This window comes from Lissotriton helveticus, chromosome 10 (genome assembly GCF_964261635.1).
Source record: "Lissotriton helveticus chromosome 10, aLisHel1.1, whole genome shotgun sequence".
NCBI classification, from domain to species: Eukaryota; Metazoa; Chordata; class Amphibia; order Caudata; family Salamandridae; genus Lissotriton; species Lissotriton helveticus.
Genome location: NC_136071.1, coordinates 203171078 through 203196912, shown reverse-complemented (window position 1 = coordinate 203196912; position 25835 = coordinate 203171078). Strand labels below are relative to the sequence as shown.

At 43.4% G+C, this 25835-nt stretch overlaps 1 protein-coding gene across 4 annotated transcripts in view; it reads left to right on the top strand.

The window, feature by feature from the left end:
- Positions 1 to 25835, top strand: part of USP42 (ubiquitin specific peptidase 42) — a 525507-nt gene that overhangs the window by 406488 nt on the left and 93184 nt on the right. For all 4 annotated transcript variants that reach the window (XM_078665145.1, XM_078665143.1, XM_078665146.1 and 1 more), the window contains exon 15: positions 10419 to 11873. In XM_078665145.1, coding sequence (XP_078521271.1) covers positions 10419 to 11873 — 1455 coding nt within the window. The remainder of the gene's footprint in view (positions 1 to 10418; positions 11874 to 25835) is intronic.

The following is a 25835-nucleotide window of genomic DNA, read 5'->3' as shown; positions in this document are numbered from 1 at the left end:
TGCTTTTCTTCCAAAGTTGGTTACTCCTTTCCACCTTGGTCAATCCATTCCCCTCCCTACCTTTTATCCTCCCCCACACCCTTCCAAGGAGGAGGAGAGGTTGCACCGTCTGGACCCCAAAAGGGCGGTGTCCTTTTACTTGGACAGATCTAAAGACTATCGTTTGGATGACCATCTCTTCTTTGGGTTTGCTGGCTGCAAAAGAGGAAGAGCGGTCCTTAAAAGAACTTTGTCAAGATGGATCGTCCTCTGTATAAAGATCTGCTACTCTTTGGCCGGTAAGGAACCACCAGAGGGTATAAGGGCTCATTCTACAAGAGCTAAGTCTTCAACCTCAGCATTGGCTAGAGGTGTTCCTGTAGAAGATATTTGTAGGGCGGCAATTTGGTCTTCCCTCCACACTTTCGCGAAGCATTACTGCTTGGATTCCGAAGTGAGGAGGGACGGCCACTTTGCGCGCTCTGTCCTCCAGGATTTCCTGGTTTAGAAGAGTGGACTCCCTCCTCCGGGAGTGGGGACTGCTGTGGGACTCTATTCACAAGGTGAGGAATCCACACGGCAGATGTATCTATCAGAAGACCAAGTTACTTACCTTCGGTAACGCTTTTTCTGGTAGATACAATATCTGCCTGTGGATTCCTCACTGACCCACCCGCCTCCCCGTTGTCCACTCTTCTATACCAGAGTTTCTGTAATGTATTTATTTTATTGTCAAGGAGTTGTTTATTTCAAATGTTTTATTGCATTTGCTTCACACTGTGTGTGTTACCTTGATATTTGTACTGTGTATATGTCTACTGTCATTGGTCCGTCCGTGTGCCTCGAAGGAACGGAAAAAAGGGCGGAACTGATGTCATCACGCCGGCGTGGGCCTATTGTAGGCGTCGGTGACGTCAGCGGAGTCGCGTGCAATGCCGTGTCTCTATGACGTCCAAGTCCACGTTGGCGCGAAGCTACAAAAAGAATTTCCGAATGTTGCTGACGCAAGGGGATATTCACAAGGTGAGGAATCCACAGGCAGATATTGTATCTACCAGAAAAAGCGTTACCGAAGGTAAGTAACTTGTTCTTTACGTCAATTGTTCAACGGAGGTGAGCCTATGGAAGTGGAAGTGATGTAAACAATTTGTCTATATTTATAGATGGTTACACTTTATAACTGTAGTTTGGTTACACGAGTTTTACTTTCATGCTTGTAGATGTAAATATATGTTACACTGATACCCACCATCCACAAAGGTACTTTCTATAACTTATGTATGTATATTTACATATTATGGACTGCTTGCTATTCTGATTCAAGCATGTGAATCTATGAAAGATCCAATACTGTATACGAAAATAAGTCACTTACCTGTAACTGCAGTTATCCAGTATTTGCATCTTTCATAGATTCGCATGCGACCCACCCTACTCCCCATAGAGGCTCCCCTCATAGATTGTGATATTTGTTTTCCCACTTGTGCTAAAAAAATCTGAGGGACTCAGCCTCTTTTTGGAGTGTTCTAGAGGGTGCTGTCAACTGATTGGCTGTTCAAGTTTGATCCTTTAAAAAAAATAAAATGTCATAGATAAGCTATTAATGTGACTGTACATTACCATTATGTCTTATAGTTAAATTGCATACTGCTTTCTATGATACAATGGCACTCCCACTTCGGTGATGGGGAATGATTTAAGCATGTGAATCTATGAAAGATGCCAATGTATAACTGCAGTTACAGGTAAGTAACTTATTTTCTGGTGTTCGAAGGACATCTTTGAGGCATGGCCCACCCCTTTGTCCAGTTTGGACACAGCATTGTTACTTCTTGCTTCTGAGCCCTCACCTTTAACAAAGACTGCGTTTGCTGTCCAGAAGATATTTTTGCAAGGGAACTGCTTCAAGCTGGTTCCAGAACACTGACAGTAGGATTAACCTCCAATATCCGTTAAACAATTATATAAGTATAAGTAGTACCCAAACTATCCTACCTGGCTCCAGTTACATTCTTTTTATGACCAAGAGAGTGATTGCTCCGCAGAGTAATTGAAGACCTACCAAGCTCAAGGTCTGGTGTCCTTGACAGCCAATCTCCCGAGGTGAGTTAGAATAACATGAAGTCTGCCACATCTTGATGTAAGAGGTGTGAGTCTGCCTGTTTGTTTGGGGCCTACTAAGCTTCCTGAGAGAGGAAAATCTGTGTCAGATTCCGATGGCATATGACTGCCTGAGGTGGAAAAACCTAGCCCCTGTACGTGGAGCATGGTCAGCCCAGATGTGCAGACTGAACCATGTGAGTGTTGGTGGCCCTGACCTTAGTCTATGAGTGGATCTCTTTCTTCCCGTAAGTTAAGTTTCTGTCCAAGCCTCAGTTGCAACTGGTAAAAGGATGTGATTGCACCTGCCTGTGCTGCTGTGAACTGCAGGCAGGATGTTTCTGGTGTCTGCAGCCCTCTTTCTTGATATTATCAAGCATCCCATACTTCAGATATTTTAGATACTTTAGATATACCAAACACGGGAACATGAGCATTGACTGTTCTTAACTCCTAAACTGAATGTGTGTTTTTTGTTCTTTATGCATTAAAGCCCGGATTTAACTAGTCGTGGGTTATGACTAAATGGATTTACAGTTTACCGAACTAAGAAAGCTGGTCAAACATGGCAGCGTCCACCTGTGTCTTAACCATATTCCGTGTAATTATAATCCCATTCCACCTATATTAGAACCTCAGTGACCATTATTTTGTGCAGAAATACATTTTGGTATGTAATAAAAGTATGTATCTTTTTCTAAAAGAAGAACATGGAGAGGAACAGCATATCTATTTCAGTTCTAAACCACTACCCCTACACTACTTCAGTGAGAAACCTTTGATTGCTTACCCTTGCTACCCAGAGAGTCATGTAAGATTGTGCCCTATTAGAGCCTGAAAGGAGGTCACTAGACTTCTCAACACCTTTAAATATTCCCTAGAATAGGAAAAAGAGCCATGATTTTTTCATTTTATAGAGCACAATAGGACAAGTCTTCTCAGTTCCTTCCCAAATGACATGCCCTCTGTGGTTCTTCCAATCTTGTCTTCCATTTTGCAGCCCTCCAGACCATCCTTGGAACTTAAATACCTTTTCACCAAAGAAATGTCATGTAAGAAACATCAACACCTTCTTAGTGTTAGTATGTGCGTCATACAAATAGCTGAAGCAGGTAAACTCTTTGGGTATATCTAAAGGATGTGTAAGTAGCAATCCTCCACCAAATTTCCTATGAATATCCTTTTGCAGATGTTGCTGAGAGAGACTTCATTTGGTGTCGTTTTCTGCTTGTCCTTTATGAGGGGAGTGAAGGTTCTGATGGATACTTAATAGCCTCAGATTCCTCACCTTTAGAATATTCCCTGGATCCAGACTGGATCTTGATATTTTACATTTGTATCCAAGCAACTGCTCCCATGCACTGGCAGGTGGTTTAGTGGAACTCAGTTATGACCTTATATCTCATGTTTCTCCCCACCCCACCCAACCCTTCACCAGCTTCCTTCCCCCATTCCCAACCCAGGAAAGACGGAGCGGAGATGAATATAGGCCTCCCCTTTGTGCAAACATCAGTTCCTTTCTTTAAGTGCCCTTCGATGCAGATTTGGAGCTCCGAGCCCTTTCCTAGGCTGGCTTTCAGAGATTCCTTTCTGCAAATGTTCAAGACCTTGCCAGATCCTGCTGGGGCGCTGGCCTGCCTGAGGTGGTTAGGCCTTTCCATGTGGCCAAACCATTACCCTTTCAGGATTTTTTCACTCAGCCACATACCTCAAAAGTGGGGAAAAGGTTTCATTGTCTTGATCCCAAAAGAGCTTTAAGCTTTTATATTGAATGCATGTTGTACCGTAATAATGACCAGATTATGGTATTTGCCGGTGCCAAAAAAGGTTGCTGGTAGATTTTCAAGGTTTATCGTCCTTTGTAATGACATGCTAAGCTTTGCCCAAACCAATAGAGCCCCTCAGCCCCAGGAGCCCGGCAGCTCTTTCGATCAGGGCTGAAATCACTGTCCTGAATATCTGCCAAGCTGCAGCACTACTGTCTGTACCCACTCCTACCTCAACAAGGTATTTCGCAGTTTGGTGGGACGTTTTGGTTTGAGTCCAATCCTCACACACCCATCTTTTCTGGAGGTACTGCTCAGGTATCTATACTACAAGTGAGGAATCTTTTGTTAGAGTATCCACTAGATGTAGAGCATTATAGACTGTAAGTAACTTTGTCTTCTGGTGGATTTCCTGCCTCTATGTTCTGTGGAGTGGACTCATACACCTACTAAAATGGACAAGCTCACCATCAGTGGTGATTCTCTGCACAGCCCCAGCCAGGACACCATCAGACTTCAAACTAAGAAGTGTTTAAAAAAAGAAACAAGAAGAAGAAAATAAGGAAGCAGGTCTTTTCCATCTTTTAACCCAGTATCTGGAACATCATCCCCTTATTCATCAAGACCGCCCAAATGCTGCTCCAATTTAGGAAAGAGTTTAAGGCTCACCTTTTTAAAGATCACTACATTGCAGTGCATTAACTGTCCACAACCCATCTACCACTTTTATCACTTGTTGATTTTCTGCTTGTCTTTTTTTTGGGTCAAATTTGTTTTATTAGTTTCATCTGCATTGCACATAATACAATTGGACAATTGCAATATCTTGAGTTCGCTCCCAACTCCCGCGCTGACCTCCCCCCTTTCGCCACATTCCAGGGGTGGTTCACTGTGTCCATGCGAGCTGGTGTGGGCATTATGTTTCTTAACGATGCAGTTAACAACCCCAAAACCCAACTGTCCCCGGTTCCCCGTTCCCCTCTGCTTGTCTTTGACCCTGTATGATGTGCTGCTGCCTTGAGGCTAGGTTTGCGCTATAGAAATACAATTTGCATTCATATTTTTTTCCCTGTTTTACCTAAGTGAACTGGTTATTAGGAAGTGAAATAACAGTCAAAGGACTGCCTACTCTACCCTCTAATAAAACTAACAGCCTTCAATCTCTAAGGATGCAATCTATCCTTACATTCGTCTGTTGCATGGCTGACTAATGAAACACTTCAACAGTACGAGGATGGAAGGTTTCCTAGGGCCAGGGACACTATATCCATTGGCCCATGTCTACCAACCAGCGAACGCACAACAGAACAACTTTTTAATTGCCCAGATTTATCACTGCCCATATCACGGACTAAGTTCCAGTTGATCTGCAGCTATAAACCAAAAATATCTCCGCTCATAAAGGACTATGCTTCATTCGGAACCCATCACTCCATCTACCATCTTTCCACCGCCCGACCCAGCTTCTCTTGGAAGGCCCATTTCACAAGTCATGGCTCCAAGTCTGATGTATTCTGAATCTTCTGAGAAGATTGAAGATTAAGACTTGCCACTTGCCTGGCTAGCCATGGACTTCCAAAGTTTTTTTCTAGTATTTGTAAAGGGTGGTGTCTCAAAGGTTTGGCAATTCCTCATCTTGGTTACGTTTTGAAGTTGCTAAACTGCTTCACCTTGCTTCTTGACAATTGGTGCTGCTGTTGGCATGATGCTTGTTTTCCATTTAATTACTTTCTCCCATATTTTAATAGACAAAAGGGTATGGCCTTCTTCTGAAAGTTTTCGAGACTCTTCTGTCTGGTTACATCCTGTTGAAGTAGTTGCTTCGCTTAAACAAGGACTTCACTCGCATCGTCTGCCCATTTTGTGGAAGATCAGCTGGAACAGATGCCCACATCTGTGCTATACATTGTTGATCTGTAGAAAATCTATGACTGGTCGAAAGGACTTTCTTTGTAGGTGTACAATGGCCAACAGATCTTACTTAAAGAAAAAATGTTGGCTTCATTTGCAAATCTCTGTCCTTGTGGGCACTGGCATTCTTTTCGTCATTTGGAAGTCATTAACCTGTTTCATGGTATTTGGAGGTAGTGCTTTTTGATGACCTACAGTGCCATTCTAAATGTGCAGGCTAATGCAATAGTCACAGTAGTGACTTGTATCTCTAGTAGCTTCTGTTTGTATCTTTCAGTGTCCCATTTATTCTTAAATTGCTGTGCTTAGATATTTTTTAGGTTTAACTTTTCCTGTAGAATAACACTGTGCTCTTGCAGGCTTTTCGTTTTCTGCCTCAAATGTTGCTGTTCCATCAATCTACCATTAACTGATTCAAATGTACCCACTTTCCTGTGTTATTCAGAATAAGTTTTAAATTGATTTTAGTCAAATAAAATCACAAAAGCAGACATAACAGATAAAAGAAGACAATTTAAACATTATTAACTCTGGATATAAACATACAATATATCTCAAAATAATTTTCCACTAAATGTAAATAAAAAATGCACATAGCCATAACAGTTAAAAGGGGAGATTATTATGCACAACATATATCACAAACGATTCAATCTCACATATTTTGATTAATTCCGGGTCTTAACTGAGGTTAAGCATTTATACTTTTTCTCCCTCTGAGGACGCTTTTTAAAAAACTGGCCACAGCTCCAATACAGCATTCACTGTCTAAAAACTGCAAATATAAGAAAGCTGATGGACATTGCCTCCATCCCCCTGACCTTAATAGAGGCAAAATCCATCTTGATCCCTCCTTTGTATAAAAGTTACAAAAAAGAACCACATGTATCGTTGATTGTGGAGATAAATCATCACAAAGACAGCAGCATAATTCTCTAGACCAGTTATTCGCTTCTAGGTAACTAATTAATCGATGTAAGTTCCCAAATCTAAAACGAGTTAAAACATATCTGTTGTATCCACCTAAGCTAAGGTTGAATGTCATATGTTGTTAAAATCAATTGATGCTGTACCACTGTTGGTTTATTTACCTCCAGAGCAAATCTGTTTGCCTCCAGGTGACTCATATAGGTTTCTTTAAACTCCTTCCTAGAACCAGAGTTCATTGACTCAGGGCGGTTATAGTAATCGGGATGCCCGAGGTCATACATACATTTGATAAATATATTCAAGCCAGGAAATCTTGGCAGCATGGTCCAACTTCATTGAATCTTTTATTATTTCTTGATTCAGACCTGTGCTACTGGAAGTCCAAATCCTTTGCCAAATTAACACTGGCTGTGCTTTAATAACATCCGCAATATATGGAATGTCCAGCTCACTGTGACAGTTGTAAATAGAGGTGCTGCGGGTACTGCTAAAATAAACTTTAAAAAGACATTCTCAACAGACTGAATGCGATATGAATCATAAAAACCCCACACACCCACACCAAGGGTAGCGATGCTCACACATTTTGCCTGGTAGATCTTAAGAAGTATCTTAGGGGGCCTTCTTTCCAACTTTTTTGCAAAATGGGCCACTGCAGCAGTCAACTTCATAAAAAGAAGACTCCTACTTTTGACGGCCTGGCGCCAAGAACCAGTGCGATCAAATAAAATACCTAAATACGTGAACATTTTAGTTGAATCTACCCTACTGATCCCAAGGGGTATGCTTCTACATTTCTGACTCCCTTTACCACAAATCATGACGTATGTTTTTTTAGTGTTCAGTTTTAGGCCCAAGTTAGCCATAAAAATGTGTAGGCCCATCTGAGTGTGGGCCATTACTACTGCGTCGTCTGCTTAGAGAAGGGAGACTATCAGGCATTTGTTATTATACAGTGGGTCCTTCTCCTTTTCCATCAATTCTTGTTCCAAAATGTTTGTATATAGGTTAAACAAGAATGGTGCCAGGATGCAGCCCTGTCTGACTCCCTCTCTACTTTAAACAACACAGTACATTCCCCTTTGGTTCCATATCGAACCTTAGCAGTCGCCCCATCATACAGTTGTTGCAGAAACTAAACCAATAGTGGATCTACCTTCAATTCCGCCAGAATGTCCCATAGTTTGCTGTGTATAACAGTCAAAAGCGGCTGTGAGGTCTACAAACGCCAAATAAAATTTCCCTACTTTAGCCTGGGTATATTTTCCTATTAAAGTACTGAGATTTAAAACCTGCTCCGTAGTTTCCAGCCCCTGCCTACAGCCTTATTGCACATCTGTTAAAATATTGGTTCTCTCTGCCCTGGGTTATTCACCTCTCTTGACCTCTTTTAGCTAAATTTTAAGATCTGTCTGCAGAGAGGAAAAATAATCTTTCAGACTCTTGAAGAGGGCTTCTCCAGCTCCCTACTTATATTTGCCTTTCTAGGAATGACTCCGCCTTCTCACTTACTTTTTCTTCCGTATCTTTGCCTGCCACAGGGCTCACCAACATCTCTTTAAATGAGGGGTTACTTTTGGCATATCCCTCTATTATGACCCACCCCATTTTCTCTTGTGGAATTGTGCCCCATACCACATCGCCCTTGCCCTCTGTAAGTACTCCTTGGACTCTAATATCAGGGTCCTTCCTGCTGTTACTCCCACTTGGTAGCTGTGATTCTTTCCCCTCCCAGTCTTTTTTTGGTCTCAACTACCAGACAGTGCAAGCTATCTGGTTGCGAAAGATTTTTAGTGGGCTTAACAAAAAGTTGCAGTTGTCTTGTCTATTGGTTGCCTTTGTCACTCTCATTTGATGGCTTGCCTTCCTCTTATGTTTGTCTTCCCTGGAGCATAGCCTGTTTACCATCTTTTTGATTGGTTCACTTACATCCTTTCACTGCTCACTTTTAGTGAGCTATGTTTTTTCTTTTTAGTTAAGCGCTCCTTGGGAGTGCATGGGTTTTCCAGCTCTCTCCCTCATGTGCTTCTCTCCCTGCAAATACTTGCAACCCATACGCTTACGTGTTACTCTCTCAGTAGTTGTTGCATTCTCTCTCTCTCGTATGCTTCACCTTTGCCAAACTCCGCCACATTATGAGTTGCTCGCTCCCTTTCCCCCTACCTATTACTTTGCTGCAATCCTACCCATCTTCGTCCTTCAAATTATTATATGCTTTTTTTGTTTTAGCTTTAAATTGGAGCACCTGGCAGTTCCTATTTGCCACCAGCCACGCCACTTAAAGAAATTTATTTTTTCATGTACAGATCCAGGATAGTGGTAACGGCTTGTATCGGTAAATTAAAACATTGTATATAATGTCCACCATTCACTAGGCACACACATGCTTGCCCATAAATCATCATACATGTATTTTTCGGCAAAACCTGATGGTTAATAAGTCAGGACCTAATGGCCAATGCTTGTTCGGTAATGTGCTTTAGCACATTTTGTTATTATTCAAATTACCTTTTTCATTTCTTAATGTTGTTTTTCTTTCAATTTAAATGGGCATCTGCCCACTTGGAACTGTAAGCGTTTGGGGAAAAAAAACAAATTACCATCTCAGCATAATGACAATTACACGCACATGCATAGTTTTTCATGCATATGGTTGTCATGACACCTATGTGCATATGCATGCTGACATGTTTGTATTTACATGTCATGGAGACATTTCTTTTCTTTATTTTTATAGATTTTTTTTGCTGATAATCCGCATCGAAATATATATTTTTTAAAGTGATGGATGAAATGCTTGAATTAATCGCAGCCACTAGAAATTACACGGGCCCCATCCCAGTCGATTGTTATTTTGTATACCATGCAACCTCAGTTTGGATCGAGGCATATGCAAATCGGTCTTGACCCTTCTCCAATAATAACAGCCCAGCCTGAACTGCCAAGCCAGGTCCCCCTAAACCAGAATACATGCAACCAAAGACTGATATTTTCCTTGTTCTGGCCTATCAGTCGGGTATAGGTTTGTTCCAGTGCCATAGTGTGCATAGAATACCTGAGCAAACCTTTCCCACTTAAAGTGTCACTCTGAAGTATGCAAAAAAGTGAAGGAAAGAATGCTTGAACTGATCGCAGTCACCGGGAATTACTCGTACTGAATCAAGTCCATCATTATCTTGCACACCATGCCGCCTCAGTTTGATCACCATCGACGACATATATAGCGCAGTTAAAAAGCGAGGACTTATGCCTTTGTTAATGCTCATTTCTCTCTGATCATAGTCTTAGCACCTACAAGCAGTTAGATATATCCTGTGTTGTTTTAAAAGTGTCCCTATGTCATAGCAGGTTGGTAGTTTTTTTAAATTTTATTAAAGGGCATTCATGCGGATCTCCTACTTCATGTTATATCTGAACATTCTGTGCAGCAATTTCTACACTAACCTACTTAAAGGCACTGCTCCAGTATGCATAACGATTTCCGTAACTATATTGTCTTTCATTGCTTTGTTTATAAAGCACAAGTCCTCTCCGGAAAGGTATTTCTTGGCATCACTTTCTATCATTTGTTGACAAAAATCTTCTAACCAAATAGAAGAAAGAGGCTATAGGATCATTTATTTATTGATTTGCGTTTTGAAAACAGGATACGTTTATATGCTAGTATAGTCAACATAGTGTTATAGCTAACTCTAACAATCAAGACGCTTCATCTTTTTTCTCTTTCTGCAGTGTACATGTGACAGAACCGAAACAGACCAATGAAGAAAATCATAAAGAAATCACATCCGCTACCAGGGAAAGCATCCCCCAGGAAAAATCAGAAAATGAATCTCTTGTTCTTAACTGCAGTGTAAGCAGAGCCTTAGCAACATCAGAGTCGAACCCAGTAAACAACATTACCAAAGAAAAACGTATCATATGTAAAATAAAAGCTGGTGATACTGAACAAAAGTCGATTGCAGAGAAATGTAGCATTGTAAAGCAACACAACCCAGATGAATACAACAGTGGGGAAAAAAGGAAACCTCGAGATGAAAAAGTTGTTTTGCAATTTCCTCTTCAGACCATTACAGAGACTACTGAGAAGGGCCCTCATAAAAATGACACTCACTGTAGTTCCTCACGTCTGTGTCCTCCACAAAGAGAGAATCCCATTGAAACAATGGGTGAAGGTGAAAATTGTGCTCGAACTCCAAGTACTAATGGCCTATGTTCTAAAAGGCATGATCTCATTCAAGAAAGCAACAGTTGTAGAACCAGTAATACCCTTGGTAGTGAAGATGTGAATGAGGGAAAACGAAGTAAGAAAGGTAACTCTCCTCTTCCTTTGAAACATAGTGACTCACACATAATAGATGACCACCATCATAATAAAGTACTCCATGGAGAAAATTCAGAACCAGCAAGTCCTTATATAAATGAAATAAATGACACCTTTTATAAAAGAAGGCATTCCCATAGCAAGGAAAGGACTAGGCCAGATAGATATAAAGAGCGAAGCTGGAATAGTAATATGAGTAGATACAGGCCTTATGATGAAAGTTGTCGTTCTGATAGTGGCAAGGCTGTGGGGAAATACAACTATAATAGAGATGGGTTCCAAAACAGAGAGAAAAAGGAACATGAAAGGAGTAGATATTACCATAGTAAAAGAGAAAGGTATGGCGACCTGGAGAGATATTATCCAGATAGACAGAAAAGATGGGATAACTATAGATACAATAATCATCATTATTCTCCTTACTCTTCCCGAGATAGCAGAGATAGAAGGTTGGTGCATAATGACAGAGGGTATGACAATCTATATTACAACAATAGAGCATATCAAGATTTTGATTACAGAAGCAGGTGGATGTACGAAGCGGCTGATAAAGACAGAGGAAGAAACTACTTCAGCAATTCCACACTAGACCAACATCATGGGTCATCATTTCATCAGTACTCTGGAAAGTACCAGCCAGAGGAAACATCTGTCTCCGAATTAAAGAATTGCTATAACGACACTTTATGCACGATTAATGAAAGGAAAAGGAAATTTGATAGCAGCCTAGAAGATAGTGACAGTGATAATGAAAAAAGACCAAGAAAGAGCTTCAATCAAGATGATCCTTTTGATGGGGAAAGATGGAAAAAGCACAAAAAGTCTAAGAAGAAAAAGAAGTCCAAAGATAAATACAAATATAAGTAAGTATGTTACAACTATCTGCCACTTTTTACTGAATTGCTGCTCAACAGTTTGAAAAGATTTATTACCTAACAATGTTTTACCTCCTCACATTTATCAGTCCTTGTTCATCTCAAGCTTCCTCAGAATGCACATGCAGTAACAGTCATTATGAGGTCACTTTCATTTTACTGTCCAACAAGAGGGGCTGATTTTTCTGTGCCTTCCTTACTTTTTGTCACTAACAACAGGGTGGCTACTGTTCAAAAGCCAAAGGAACGTAAACAATGGCAATACCAATACTATTATGTTGAAATATTAGATGGTGTATATATTCACAGTAGTGGCAACCTACTGACTGCAGTCACAGGTGTGAAATGGCCATATTACTGAAATCTTCCCCTTTTAAGTGTTCTGTTTATTTTTATTTGTTTGGTGCTCTCTACCTGCAATAATGACATTTAGTTCCTATTTGAACCTTCCCATATTAATCCTTAAAATGTTGGGGAATGACCTGGAAGGTTATTCCACTTGTTTGTTTATTTTTATTTCTATTTGTATTCATATGGCCCTCACCAAAAACCGTATCATCCTTAGGTGCTGGAGCATATGGTCAGTACATAGTCATTCACATATGAGAAATAACTGACAGAGATGCTTTCATCAAGATCAATGTAAACATTTCCAAAAAGGGTTTAACTGCTCTCGTGAAGATCATTCATATTGGTATTTTTATAATCTCCGTTATGCATAATGTGTATTCTAACATTCCATTTCCAGAGTCTACAGGTTTATGTTTGGTACAACTCCCCACAGATTCCTCACTTTATCAGAGCTTCTGCCAGGAGTCAACTATCCACCTACAACTCTCCATCTGAATGTGATGTCACAGAGGTACATTAGGTGCTAATCAGTGCACTTACATCAATTATTGTTTTTCTGAACCTCATCATTGTGGTCTGCAGCTCTTGCCCAGTGTCATAACAAGATTCCTCAGCTTTTCACCTGCGACTAGATCAAATGTCTCCACAAAATGTCTCTGTTTGAACCCTTATAAAAAATGCTGGATCCCCACAACATATGTATTGGTGTCTAGAGACAGCACAACAGCCTGCAAATTCTGTGTTCTATGCACCCAAAGGTCATCGGGGAGCAAGAGGCAAAACTGTGTTTATGGCAAAGGCCCACAAGGAGATGCAAAGTACTCTACTTCTCCTAAAAGTAACTCGCCCTCCAAGAAACAATCTCCTAAGAGATCTCTCACCGCCCGAAAAAAATGTAAAAAAACAAAAAGTGGCATAAGTAATGGAAGTCATCTTCTTCCTCAGTGAAACTGTCCCGCTCCGGGGACCATTGGGAGTCTGGCTATGTTCCCCAATGCTAGACTCTTCACGAGGCACTTTGTCATCGTCAGGGGCCAAAGAAGGTGCCTCTGGGGCCATAGAAGGTTAGACCGGAGTTTCTGGTTTATTGACCGACCCCACGCATGTTGATTAATTATGACTAGATGTGCTGGATTTCTTAACGATAGCTCTGCCACTCCCCATGGAGGAACATCCTTCCTTTGGGTTTGGCGACTCCCTGACTCTGACACCTTGTAATGTTGCCTCTCCACAGGCTCCAGCCTTGGTGACCAAGAGTTTGTCGAAGCCTGCCAAGGTACCATCACCTGTTCGTTTAGGCTCCACTTCGGGCCTGATGCCGACACTGCCTACAAATTCAATGCCAGCCAAGGAACCATCGAAGATGAAAAAGAAGCGGCTAAGGAGAAGAATCATAGCCTATTGCCACTGTCCTGAACACCTCTGAATCTAGACACATTTGTCTTTTTTTATTTCAATAAGTCTTTATTGAAAGTTATGACATAAAACCATAAATCACATAAAACAAACAAATCAGTATGCGCAATACAGAATGCGTAGAAATTTAACTTGTAGAATATATGGGGAATGTCCTACAGAGATAATCATTACGATCGAAGTTACTACATAAGCTGTATGTCCCATATTCATGTGGGTATGAGTGGACAAGTGGGTAGACGTAGACCAGCACTTCAACATCATGACTATCAGAAGAAAGAGAAAAACGTCCAGAAGTAGCATTAAACCTTGCTCAGCAGACATAATATATTCATATCTATAAGCCTAATATGGGACGGCACTAGCAACAGGGAGATAACCTGATGATTGGGGATGTCGTAAGAGACTGGTACAGAATTGATTATTGGATGTATCGTTTTAAGTATTGCACATCAGAAGAAGTTGGAGATTTTAACCAGTGGGGTTGTGACCTAGAATGTCGTCCAGAGTTTCCTATATGACTTGAGATATTCTGGGGGGAAAAGCCTCCTGGGAATTATGTGCAATTCTTATGTAAGTGTTCCATGCCCACCAGGTATCATAGGAAATGTGCATGAAAGATTTCCATTCTGAGAGGATGATGTTTGTGGCTACAGAAAGAAGAACATCAAGAAGTGTAAAATCGAGAGCATTAAGAGTCTGTGTCAGAGGTGAAAACCATGGACCCAAGGTGAAAAGTCTAAAATGATTGAATATTTTCGATAGTTGATCTGAGATTTTTCCTCACAAGACCTGAGTTGGGTGCAAATAAAGAACAAATGTTGTGCTGTCCCAGGTGCAGATTTGCAATTTCAACAGACCTTTTTGTCACTTAGTTTGAGTTTAGATCGTGTATCCGGTGTCCAGCGCAGTAGGTGCATAGTAAAGAATTTAGATTGTGCGTGTGAGGGGATCATTTTTTTACTTGGTGCTTTATCCCATACAGTATGTTTTAGACCTGGCTTCCTTGGCATGGTTTCCCCAGACTTTTTGGCTCTACCTCCTTTATTTTTGACTGTGTGCTTGATTTCGTTTTTGCTGGTTGAGGTACTCTGGGCACTTTGACACTGCTGATCAGTGCCAAAGTGCAAGTGCTTCCGGTGTAAATTGTGATTATAATTTGGCTTTCTATAATTGCCGTACTTGATTTACTGTTAAGTCCCTAGTAAAGGGCACTGTGTGCGCCCAGAGCCTGTAAATCAAATGTTACTATTGGGCCTGCAGCACTGGTTGTGCCACCCACACAAGTACCCTTTAAAATACGTCTCATACCTGCCACTGGAGTGTCTGTGAGTGCAGTTTTAAACTGACATGTTGACTTGCCAGTCCCCAACCTTCCCTTTGTATACATGTAAGGCACCCCTAAGGTAGGCCCAAGGTACCCGCAAGGGCTGGGTGCATTGAATGTGAAAGATAGGACATGTTGGTGTGTTTTACATGTCCTCATAATGAAATACTGTCAATTTCGTTTTTCACTATTGCTAGCTCTCCTGTAGGCTATCATTGGAGCTGTCTTGTAACCTTTTACAAGTGTGCTTTCAATTGGGAACAGCTAGAGATTTGGAGGTGGGGCTCCCTGAGGTCAGAATTCAATAACACATCTTTTAGACAAGTTGTTTTTTAAGTTGTATTTAGAAACTGGGCATTTTCTTGTTTACCCATCCTGTGCGTCTGCCTGCCTGTCGAATCAACATCTGGTTTTAGACTGACGGGGGCAGGCATATGTGTGTTCACTCCAGAAACTCAAAGGGAGATGAGGTGTGCCTTGCATAAGTTGATTGATCTTCCTGGGCTACAGTGGCGAAAGGAGTTGTCTTTAGTACCTGAATAGGCTGTGGCTGCCTTGCACGATGCTGTCTCCACCCCCTGTAGTGTGGCTGGGCCAGGGAGGAAAAGCTGGTTTTAACTGAGCAAGAGAGATTTTCTTACAAAGTATTCGAAGACAAAACGGGTTATAAATACTAGACCTAAAACCCCAGATTTTTAGATTGCTTTTGGACTAACAGGACCCTGCCAAGAAGATCTGCCAGTAGGAGTGCTGCTCCTTTCCTGTGTGTTGCTTTTCTGGGTGAGCTTGCATTTGCTGTTTCTGTCTGTGGGCAGTGGAAAGGACTGAACTTTTGCCCTGCTGTGGTATCTTGCTTAAGAAGATTCTCCAAGGGCTTGATGGAGAGCTTGTCTCCTGTTAAGAAGTCTCAGGGACACAAAGACTTCACCTGCAGCATCCGTGAACTCCACTGTTGGGAGTTCTGACCTGCCTTATGGTGCCAACCCCAGTTCTGGGCCCATAGAGGTTGTTCCTGCTGCAAAGAACTGAAGAAACTCACAAAATCGACACTTTGCCCTTCTTGTGGCTGTATTTTCCGATGTAGCACCGCCTTGCCAGAGAAATTCAAGACGCACAGCCCCGCATGGCTAAAGAAATCCTCGCAGCACCTGCCAGTGGCCCGAAGAATCTCCGCATGCCAAGTCCAGCGCACTGGTCTCTAAAATCTGATGACTCCGACGCAGGCCCTGCTGTGCGGCTAAAAGAAACTACTCTTCATGGGACTGCGGCTGAAGAAAGCAATGCAGCGCCTGTTTTGCTGCCGCCACATCAACCTCCACGTGTCTGGATTTCCACACATCGCACCTCGCAGCGATGCCTCTCGTAGCACCCACAGACCAGAACCGTCTTGGAATCGATGCATTACTTCCCCCTACAGTTCGAATTCCGCACATCTCTTCTGTGCAGCAGAACTGTTGTATTGCCTCCCTAAGAACTTAGGATCTGACACATCACTGCGTTTTCCGGCGCGTCCCTCCTCTGCAGCTATTTTGCGATGCGGAGTTTTACGCATTTGAGGTACTTTGTGTAGAAATTACGCATTCATAGATTTCTATGGACAGAATTGTAGGAAACCTTTTATAAGTCATATTTTGAATTGTGTATGTTGATGTTTGTCGTTTTGGTCTTCTAAACTGGTGTGGTGTCCATTTGTAGTGTTTTCACTGTGTTATTGTGTGTGTTTTGTACAGATGCTTTACACATTGCCTCTGAGATATGCCTGACTGCTCTTGCCAAGCTATCAAGGGGCGGGCAGGGGTTATCTTAGGTGTGTAATCCCCTTATCCTGACTAGAAGGAAGGGTCCCTACTTGGGCAGGGTGCATACCACTGCCATCTAGAGACCCCCATGTTTAACAGAATTCCAAACACCTAATGAAGGTGCGGGTCTAAATGTAAAGTGTCAAATTGCTTGGCCTATTTCAGTTGGATTGAGGATGAGGGATTTAGTGTGGAGGTGCTGATCAATTTATATTCTTTTGAAGCAACATAGCCATTTGAATATCAGAGTATAAAGCAAGAAATCATGTCTGGGTGTTCAATTGCCCTAATATAGACAGTTTACATTTGATTTTCAAGAAGTCATCTGGGTTATGTCTCGAACCACCCTCAATTCAGCACAAGGTTTCCAAGCGCCTGGTCCTCTGGACAATCAATCTTTTTCAGATTCGAGGAAGGGGATCCCCTGTTGGTGCCACTTCGAGGTTCTCAGGTTTGACTACTGCCACAGCCATCTCGATGGCCGTTTGTTCATTGGTGGGCTTGACCATAGCCTCCTGCCTTTCCGTCGTCTGTCCGCTCAGGATGTCCAGAGTGAGTGCCAGCAATGAGTGGAAAGGCTTATCATGGGAGGAGGGTGGAAGTCGGACTGGTGTGGAGGAGTATTCTGCTATTTTGCCAACCTCTAGCTAAAAAAGAAAGATGGAGTAATTATGTGGCCGGTGGCCTGATGATTAGCACTTTTATTGTCGGTTGAAAGGAAACTAAAAAGTAGCCGAACTGTGATTAGTGCAAAGAACATTTTTCTTGATTTTAAGCTAGGCAGGACTCTCAGTTCCCAGTCTGAACTCAGTAATAGGCTTCACTATGAGGGAGTGAAGTGCGAAGCGGGTCAGCAAGGACGGAGAGCATCAACCATCATGGCGCTCAAGTGCAGTAACTGTGGTGGAAGGTACTGGTCCTGTTGCAGCAGATAAAAGAGGGAAGACAAATGCCAGTTTTGGCCGACCAGAACTGGTGTCACCAGTAAGGCATGTGTGTTTAAGAGATTTTTTTTATGTTGGGGGAACCACTGGAAGTGAGCAGCTTAAAAAAAGTGTAATTTAAAATGCTTATCTTGGAGTATTGCCCTTCACCTCCATTGCCTCACTTTCGAAACTGGCCATTTCTCAAGTGCGGAATGCAATCTGTTGTCTCTAGATAAGGATGTGGCTTATGCGCTCAAGAGCAAATCTGGTTTGAAAAGTAAGCACCCTTGTCTTGAGACCAATGGTGTTCCCAACCAGTTGTACAGGAATTTATTGTCACCTGGGTTAAGGCGTTGTCTGATGAAGGAATCTAGTAAATACATCCCAAGTATTGACTTGTGCGCAGGGTCGTAGTTTAGTCAGGGAAATGCTGCGTGACAGGGAAATTTCAGAAATGGGCCTTATTCAACATTATATGGAGCATTCCTGTCTCTTCCCAGCGCTGGCGCATAATGTGCTGCCTAGAACCAACACAGGCACCGTTGCACCATAGTGCAAGGGTGCCTGCATTGTAAGCAGGATTGTTTTTGTGTAGGAAGGGCCACCTTCTTCCACAAAAATAATCCCTGGGCATTTTCCTCTTTCTGTGTAGAAAGAGGAAAAAATTTGGAGAAATTAACATATTTCTCGTAAGTAAGTAAACAAACTTTTCGATTTCTGTAGAAGAGAATCATAAAAGCACATCATAAAAATACATAATTATTCAAAATTTACAAAAACACTATACCTGGGAAGGCGTAGCATTTTACCAGTGATGGTATGTGGGAATCGCCAAATCTGGAAATGCGCCAAAGTCCGTGGGTGTTGCATGGGAACACCCATGGAACGCCTCCCTGGGGCAAAGTAACGCAATGCAGTGATTTGCGCTGGGTTGTGTTACTTTAGATTTATCAGGCCACTCAGGGCGTGACATGATAAATCACACTTAGTATGTGTTGCGCATTCACCCTGTTGCGTGGTGCAAGTGTGTCGGAACTACATGATAAATATGGCCCTAAATTTAAAAGGCGTCTCTAGACCAAATAAGAGCCCTCCAGTCATTTGTTTATTCTTGGCCTGTGTTGTGTAAGAGGGAAGAGGAGGGGTGGTGTATACAAGCTCTTCAACATTTAATAGATGTGCTATGAGGGTTTATAATCTGAGTGGAAGCCCGACTAAAGACTCTGTAGCCTGCCTGTAGGCACTGGACCCAACTACATGCTCCAAAATCCATTTATTGGGGGACGGGGTGTGGGGGGTGTCACCCCCCATAGAACTACGCCCCTTCGTGTGCGACCATTCTGGCTGTGTGCCTTTTTTTCTTCCTAATTAATTGTGATTACCTTTCCAGTCCATGACGTGAGATCTGAAAGTTGACAAACATACGTGTGTATGCCTTCTTTGTTCCAACCGTTTTCCTTTGAAGTGGTGGGAGTCTGCTTTGTGGAGGGCAAGTGAGTGCAGCGATTGTCTTGACTGAGAACAGGCATCACTGCCGGATACGAACCGTGGAAAATCAGAGCAGGTGCTGTTTGTTGTGTTTGAAGGGCGAATTTTTCTTCACATGTCTTCAAGGGTGTCTTACCACTCAATGTTGAAGGTCGATGTGGAAAAATATGGTGTGCATTGTTTTGTTAATGCTTTTTGCATGCCTGGTGTATTCACAGTGTGAGATAGGTTGCCTGTAGTTGTTTTGAAGATGTGCATTTTATAATTATAAAGTATGTTTTAAAGAGTTTAACTCTTTACCCGACCTCAGTAGATCACGCTACCAAGAGGATCAGCAGTCATTGAAATAACAAGAGCTTCTCTTCCAGGGGATACTCATCAATAGTCATAAGCACTGAATAGTCCCGCCCATGTGCGGGACCCCGGAGCAATAGCCAATAATATGCATATATCTACATATATATATATATATATATATATATATATATATATATACACATATACACACATATAAATACGCATAAAATAACCATATATATATAGATAATATGCATATACATATGCAGCCCAATATAACCATGTTAGGCTCAAAGAACTGCCACAATAGCCTGTAAAATCTTTACATTTGCTAAATAAAGACATATAAAACACATTATATGATAATGTAAAGAAGAAAACACTGCCTAGGTTTTCTTTGAAACACACAACCTTTATTTTCAAAGGTAAAAACAGGCAGGATCATAGAGGCAGCTTTAGCCTAGATAGGCTGCATAGTAACAACAGAAAAATCTGGCGCCGTGCCTTTAAGACCTCTGTGAGTCTCCAGGCTCCCATCATGCACCACAGGTGACAGTTAGGTCAGTTCTTTTTTCCGGCTCCTTCTGTGAGGATCCTGGAGCATTGAGGTCGCCAGTTGGTGATATTTTTTTCACTTTCTTCTGGTTTTTCTCTAATTTTTTCGTTTTTACACGACATCTTTAGTCATTATCTGACTAATCCAATATTTTAATACTGTTTTTGGGCTATTTTTTCAGTCACAATGCCGGCCTTATTTGGTAAGTGTCCGGCCTGTGGTAAAAAAATGGCCAAGACAGACCCTCATTCGGTCTGTGTAGCTTGTCTACCTTCTTCTCATAAGCCAGAACTTTGCTACCACTGCAGCAAACTTTCAAGTAGGACTTTGAGAGAGAGAGAGAGAAGAGCAGGCTTCAGTCCCTGCATGACAGAGGAGAAACCGTGAGTGGAAAAGAAGATGTTCACTCTAGGAAGCCTTCTTCTCAGCGCAAGGACAAAGGGGAGAAGAGAAAACATCGGTCCCCTTCCACTTCGAGGGACAGATCTTCTTCCAAGGTACCTGTGTGCTCAAAATCATCGAAATCACTGTCGCGGCATACGTCGACGTCGAAGCATCCCTCGCCGTCGAAGAAGTCGTCGTCGAAGCAAGGTGAGAAACAACATGAGCATAGGCGGTCCCGGTCTGGCTCGCCTATGACTACAAGAGAGCGGGACTCGACGTCGTCTCATCGATGTCGACGGTCGCCGCCGAGAGGCTTGAAGCATCAGTCGAGGTCGCCGTCGAGAGGTGCCATGACGCCGACGTCGAACCGGGCAGTAGAGGTTTCGACGTCGAAGAGCCCCAGTCATGCAACGTCGAGGCACACGACGCCGAGAAAAGCATCGCCGTCGAAACGCCTGACGTCGACGCCGAAGAGGCACTCGTCGTCGACAAGATCGCCGCCGAGGAGATCGCCTCCGAGGAGATCGCCGCCGAGGAGATCGCCGCCGAGGAGATCGCCGCCGTGGAGATCGCCGTCGAGGAGATCGCCGTCGAGGGGAAAATCGACACCGAGGGAGAAATCGACGCCGAGGAGATCGCTGCCGAGAAAATCGACGTCGAAGAGAATGTCGTCGACGTCTCCTGCTGCAAAAAGACCTAGAACGGTGTCCAAAGACCGCTCTAAGATATCTGGGTGCTCTGGGAGGTCCTCTTCCTCACCTGAGTTGCGGATTGTGCAAATCTCTCCAGAGCCTTCAAGAGCCCCTTCACCTACAGCAGCTAATATCTCGCCGCGATGGCTGGGGGAGCTCAGAGACTGGAAGATAAGGAAAGTTAACCTTCCAAAATCTCGTTCCAGGTCTCCGGTGTCGGCTAGATCAAGGTCACCTTTGATACGGGTGGTGCACTCTGCAATACGACGTGAGCGTACTCCTCCGAGAAAGTCTCCATCTGAGAGGAGGCGAGCTTCACCATCTCCTAAGTCTTCTCATCATCGATCGTCTAGAAGACGTGATACTAGGTCGTCCACAAGGTCTACCGATTCAAAAAGGAACTATTCTCCAACACTGTCATCAACTCCTCCGAGTAGGATTTCACCAATTGATGACGTGATTACGTTTAATGAGGTTCTCTGTCCGGGTGCAGCGAAACTTCATATCGAGGTGCCTGTCTCTACTGCCAAGACAACGGTAATTTTCGAGACTTTACATCAAACATTTTCATCGAGGCCTTTACTCCCCCTGGTTCCAGGCCTATTGGAACCTGCGGAGCATAAATTCTTAACACCGGCATCCTTAGGTGCGGTTCCTTCGCGGATCGCAAAGAAATATAAAGCTCCGGACAATGACCCTTTATTTCTGAGGTCTGAGCCACTGCCTGATTCAGTCATCGTTTCAGCAGCTCGTAAGAATCAAACAGGAGCGGCTTCATCATCTGTACCCCCTGATAAGGACAGCAAAGGTATGGACTCATTAGGAAAGAAGATGTGTGCCACTTCTGCTTCCTATATGAAGGTTGCCAGCGCCTCTGCTTTACTGGGCCGCTATGACCGTTCTTTATGGGATTCCTTGTCTCGCTTTACAGAAAAACTTCCGAAAGAAGACAAGCAGGATTTTCTGGAAATCCTTCATGAAGGTGGGCTAGTGGCTAACCAGGTGATTAGCGCAGCTGCAGATGCTTCCAATTTGTCGACGCATGGCTATGCCCATGGAATCTGTGCAAGAAGAACAGCTTGGCTGAGGCTTACGGGTCTTAAGCCTGAAGCGCAACACCGGATTCTGAATTTACCCTTCAATGGAAAATCGCTCTTTGGGTGTCATGCTGACGATGAGATGTCAAGGATGAAGACAGAGCTCGATACTGTAAGAGCTGTTGGTCTCGAAAAGAGAAAGGACAACTTTAAGAAGAAATACCGCCCTTATGATCGCAGACAGAACCAGCAAAGGGTTCAAACCCCTCAATGGTCGTCACAGCAGAATCAGGGAAGATCCCAATTCTCCCAGCGTCGTCCTGGTAGAGGAAGAGGTGGTATTTCCAGACAGTCTGCACCTGGAAACAAGCAGCAACAACAAAAACAGTGAGTGCTTGCTTCCCCTGATCCCGTTACCCACTCCGGTGGGGGGGAAGTGTTCGTTTTTACCTGGACGAGTGGAAAAACATCACAAACGACAAATGGGTGCTGAATATTGTGCAAAATGGATATGCAATCAGATTCAAAGCTCCTCCACCCTCCATTCCTCCTCAAAAGTCGGTGTTCCATCACCTTCATCTTTTAAAACAGGAGGTGTCTACGTTAGTCTTGAAAAAAGCTATCGAGGAGGTCCCGAAGGCACAGCGTCGTCAAGGCGTCTACTCCCGATACTTTCTAGTTCCAAAGAAAGGTCCAAACAAGGAGTTCAGGCCCATACTAGATCTCAGGCGCCTCAATCAGTTCATTCGGCGAGAAAAGTTCAGAATGCTGGCGTTACATCAAATAGTTCCACTTCTGCATCAAAAGGACTGGATGTGCTCCATAGACCTTCAAGATGCTTATTTCCACATCTCCATCGCTCCAAAGCATCGGAAATTTCTAAGGTTTTGCATACAAACCAGTCATTACCAGTACACAGTCTTGCCCTTCGGGCTAAAGTCAGCTCCTCGCACCTTCTCAAAGTGCATGGCAGTCATAGCGGCTTTCCTAAGGAAGAGACATATTTTCGTCTATCCCTATCTAGACGATTGGCTGCTAAAGAGTGCGTCTCCGAGTCTGCTGCAACAACATCTCACGTTTTGCATACATCAACTGCGGAGGCTAGGCCTTCACGTGAACTTCAAAAAGTCTATCCTCAACCCCACACAGAGGATACATTATCTGGGCGCACTTCTAGATTCAAAGGACGCAAAAGCGTATCCTTCGGAGGAGAGACTGTCCTCTATTCTCCTCAAGTGTCAAACTTTACTAAAGAATCCTCGACCAACGGCCAGACAGATCTCGTCTCTGCTAGGATCCATGGCGTCTTGCATTTTCCTTGTTCCGAACGCCAGGCTGCACATGAGACCTCTACAGCAGTCACTGGAGGATCAGTGGTCCCAGTTTTCAGACCGTTGGGAAGACAAACTGTCACTACCTCTGTCAGTGCGGATCTCCATCCGATGGTGGATGCAGCGGAGTCATCTGATAGTGGGAGTGCCTTTTCAAGAGGACATGCCCAGACGATCGCTGGTGACAGATGCGTCCCTGCAAGGATGGGGAGCCCATCTGGGGTCCCTTCAAGTTCAAGGAGTGTGGTCAGAGAAAGAAAGACTGTATCACATAAACATGTTGGAACTCAGAGCGGTACATCTGGCTCTCAAAGCTTTCTTTCCAGCTCTCAAGTCATCCTCTCTGCTTGTTCAGACGGACAATACAACAACAATGTACTATCTGAACAAGCAGGGCGGAACGAGATCCAGACCTCTGTCACTGGAAGCGCAAGCAATCTGGAAGTGACTTCTGGCTCGGGGTATGACAATTTCAGCTGTCCATCTGCCCGGCGTTCTCAACGTCCAAGCAGACGACCTCAGCAGGCACTTTGCAGAAGCACACGACTGGGTCTTAAAAGACGAAGTGATAAGAGATGTCTTCCAGGCCTGGGGATCACCAGAAATCGATCTCTTCGCGGACGCCGACAACGCAAAATGCCGCGTCTTCGCGTCCAGGTACCCACAACGAGGGTCCAAGGGGAATGCTCTATGGATGGACTGGTCAGAGACATTACTTTACGCCTTTCCACCGATTCCACTCATTCCCTTGGTGATCATGACATGATTCTTGTAGCTCCGGATTGGCCTCGCCAATGGTGGTACCCGGATCTCCTTCATCTATCCAAAGTGCCGCACAGGAGGCTTCCCTGCTGTCCGGATCTGCTGACGAGGGAGAACGGCAGAGTGTTCCATCCCAACCTGCCGTCCCTGAAGCTAGCAGTATGGTTCCTGAGTTCGTCCAGTACGGACATCTAGCCCTTTCCCAGGACTGTATGCACATTTTAAGAGAGGCACGGAGAGCTTCTACAAGAAAGACGTATGCTTTAAAGTGGAAGCGGTTTTTCATGTGGTGTGCTGCTGAAGGACATGACCCGATTCGTGGTCAGGAACAGGTACTGTTACCATACTTACTTTCTTTGGCCAAAGCAGGTTTGCAGTATTCCTCTATTAAGGTCCATTTGGCAGCGATTACTGCATATCGAAAGTCCCCTACTCAGGTTTCTTTCTTTCAAATGCCAGTTGTGAAGGATTTTCTGGAGGGTCTCAGGAAAGTGTATCCTCCCGTGAGTGCTCCTTCACCTCCTTGGGAGCTTAATGTGGTCTTGTCTAAATTGATGGGTCCTCCATTTGAACCTATACACAAGGCTTCCCTTCAACATCTGTCGTGGAAGGTGTCCTTCCTTGTGGCGATCACTTCTGCGCGCAGGGTGAGCGAGATTCAGGCCTTTTGTGCTTCAGAACCCTATCTTGTTTTTCCATGCGAATAGAGTGGTGCTTCGGACGCATCCCAGATTCCTTCCTAAGGTAGTCTCGGATTTTCACATTAACCAATCAGTGACACTACCTACGTTTTTTGCTAATCCGAGCTCTTCAGCTGAAAAAGCTCTACATTCTTTGGATTTGAAAAGAGTTTTAAAGTTTTACCTGGATAAAACTAAAAGTGTTAGAAAGACTGATCATTTGTTTGTAAACTACGGTCCTCTGAATACGGGCTTGCCTGCATCCAAGAGGTCCATTTCTAGATGGATTGTGTCATGCATTTTGTTATGTTATCAATTGGCACGTAAACAACTCCCGGGTAGACCGAGAGCTCATTCCACTAGAGGAAAGGCTGCTACTATAGCAATGCTTAAAAATGTTCCTGTTCATGAAATTTGTAAGGAAGCTACATGGCGTTCGGTTCACACCTTTTCTCGCCATTACTGCCTCGATTCTGATACTCAGGCGGATGCTCAGGTTGGTCAAGCAACCCTGAGGAATTTGTTTGGGTAATATTTTTATGAGTGTACTGTTTAGAGAGCTTGATATTAGTCCGCAGGGTATGGGATGGGCTTGCTACTCTATTCAGTGCTTATGACTATTGATGAGTATCCCCTGGAAGAGAAGGATTAGTTACTTACCTGTAATCCTAGTTCTCTTCCAGGGGTATACTCATCAAAGTCATAAGCACACCCACCCGCCTCCCCGGACTAATATCAGAACGATCTCTTTTACATGTTACCCAAGCAGTTTTCACACTGTTATACGCCGTCCAAAAGAACTGACCTAACTGTCACCTGTGGTGCATGATGGGAGCCTGGAGGCTCACAGAGGTCTTAAAGGCACGGCGCCAGATTTTTCTGTTGTTACTATGCAGCCTATCTA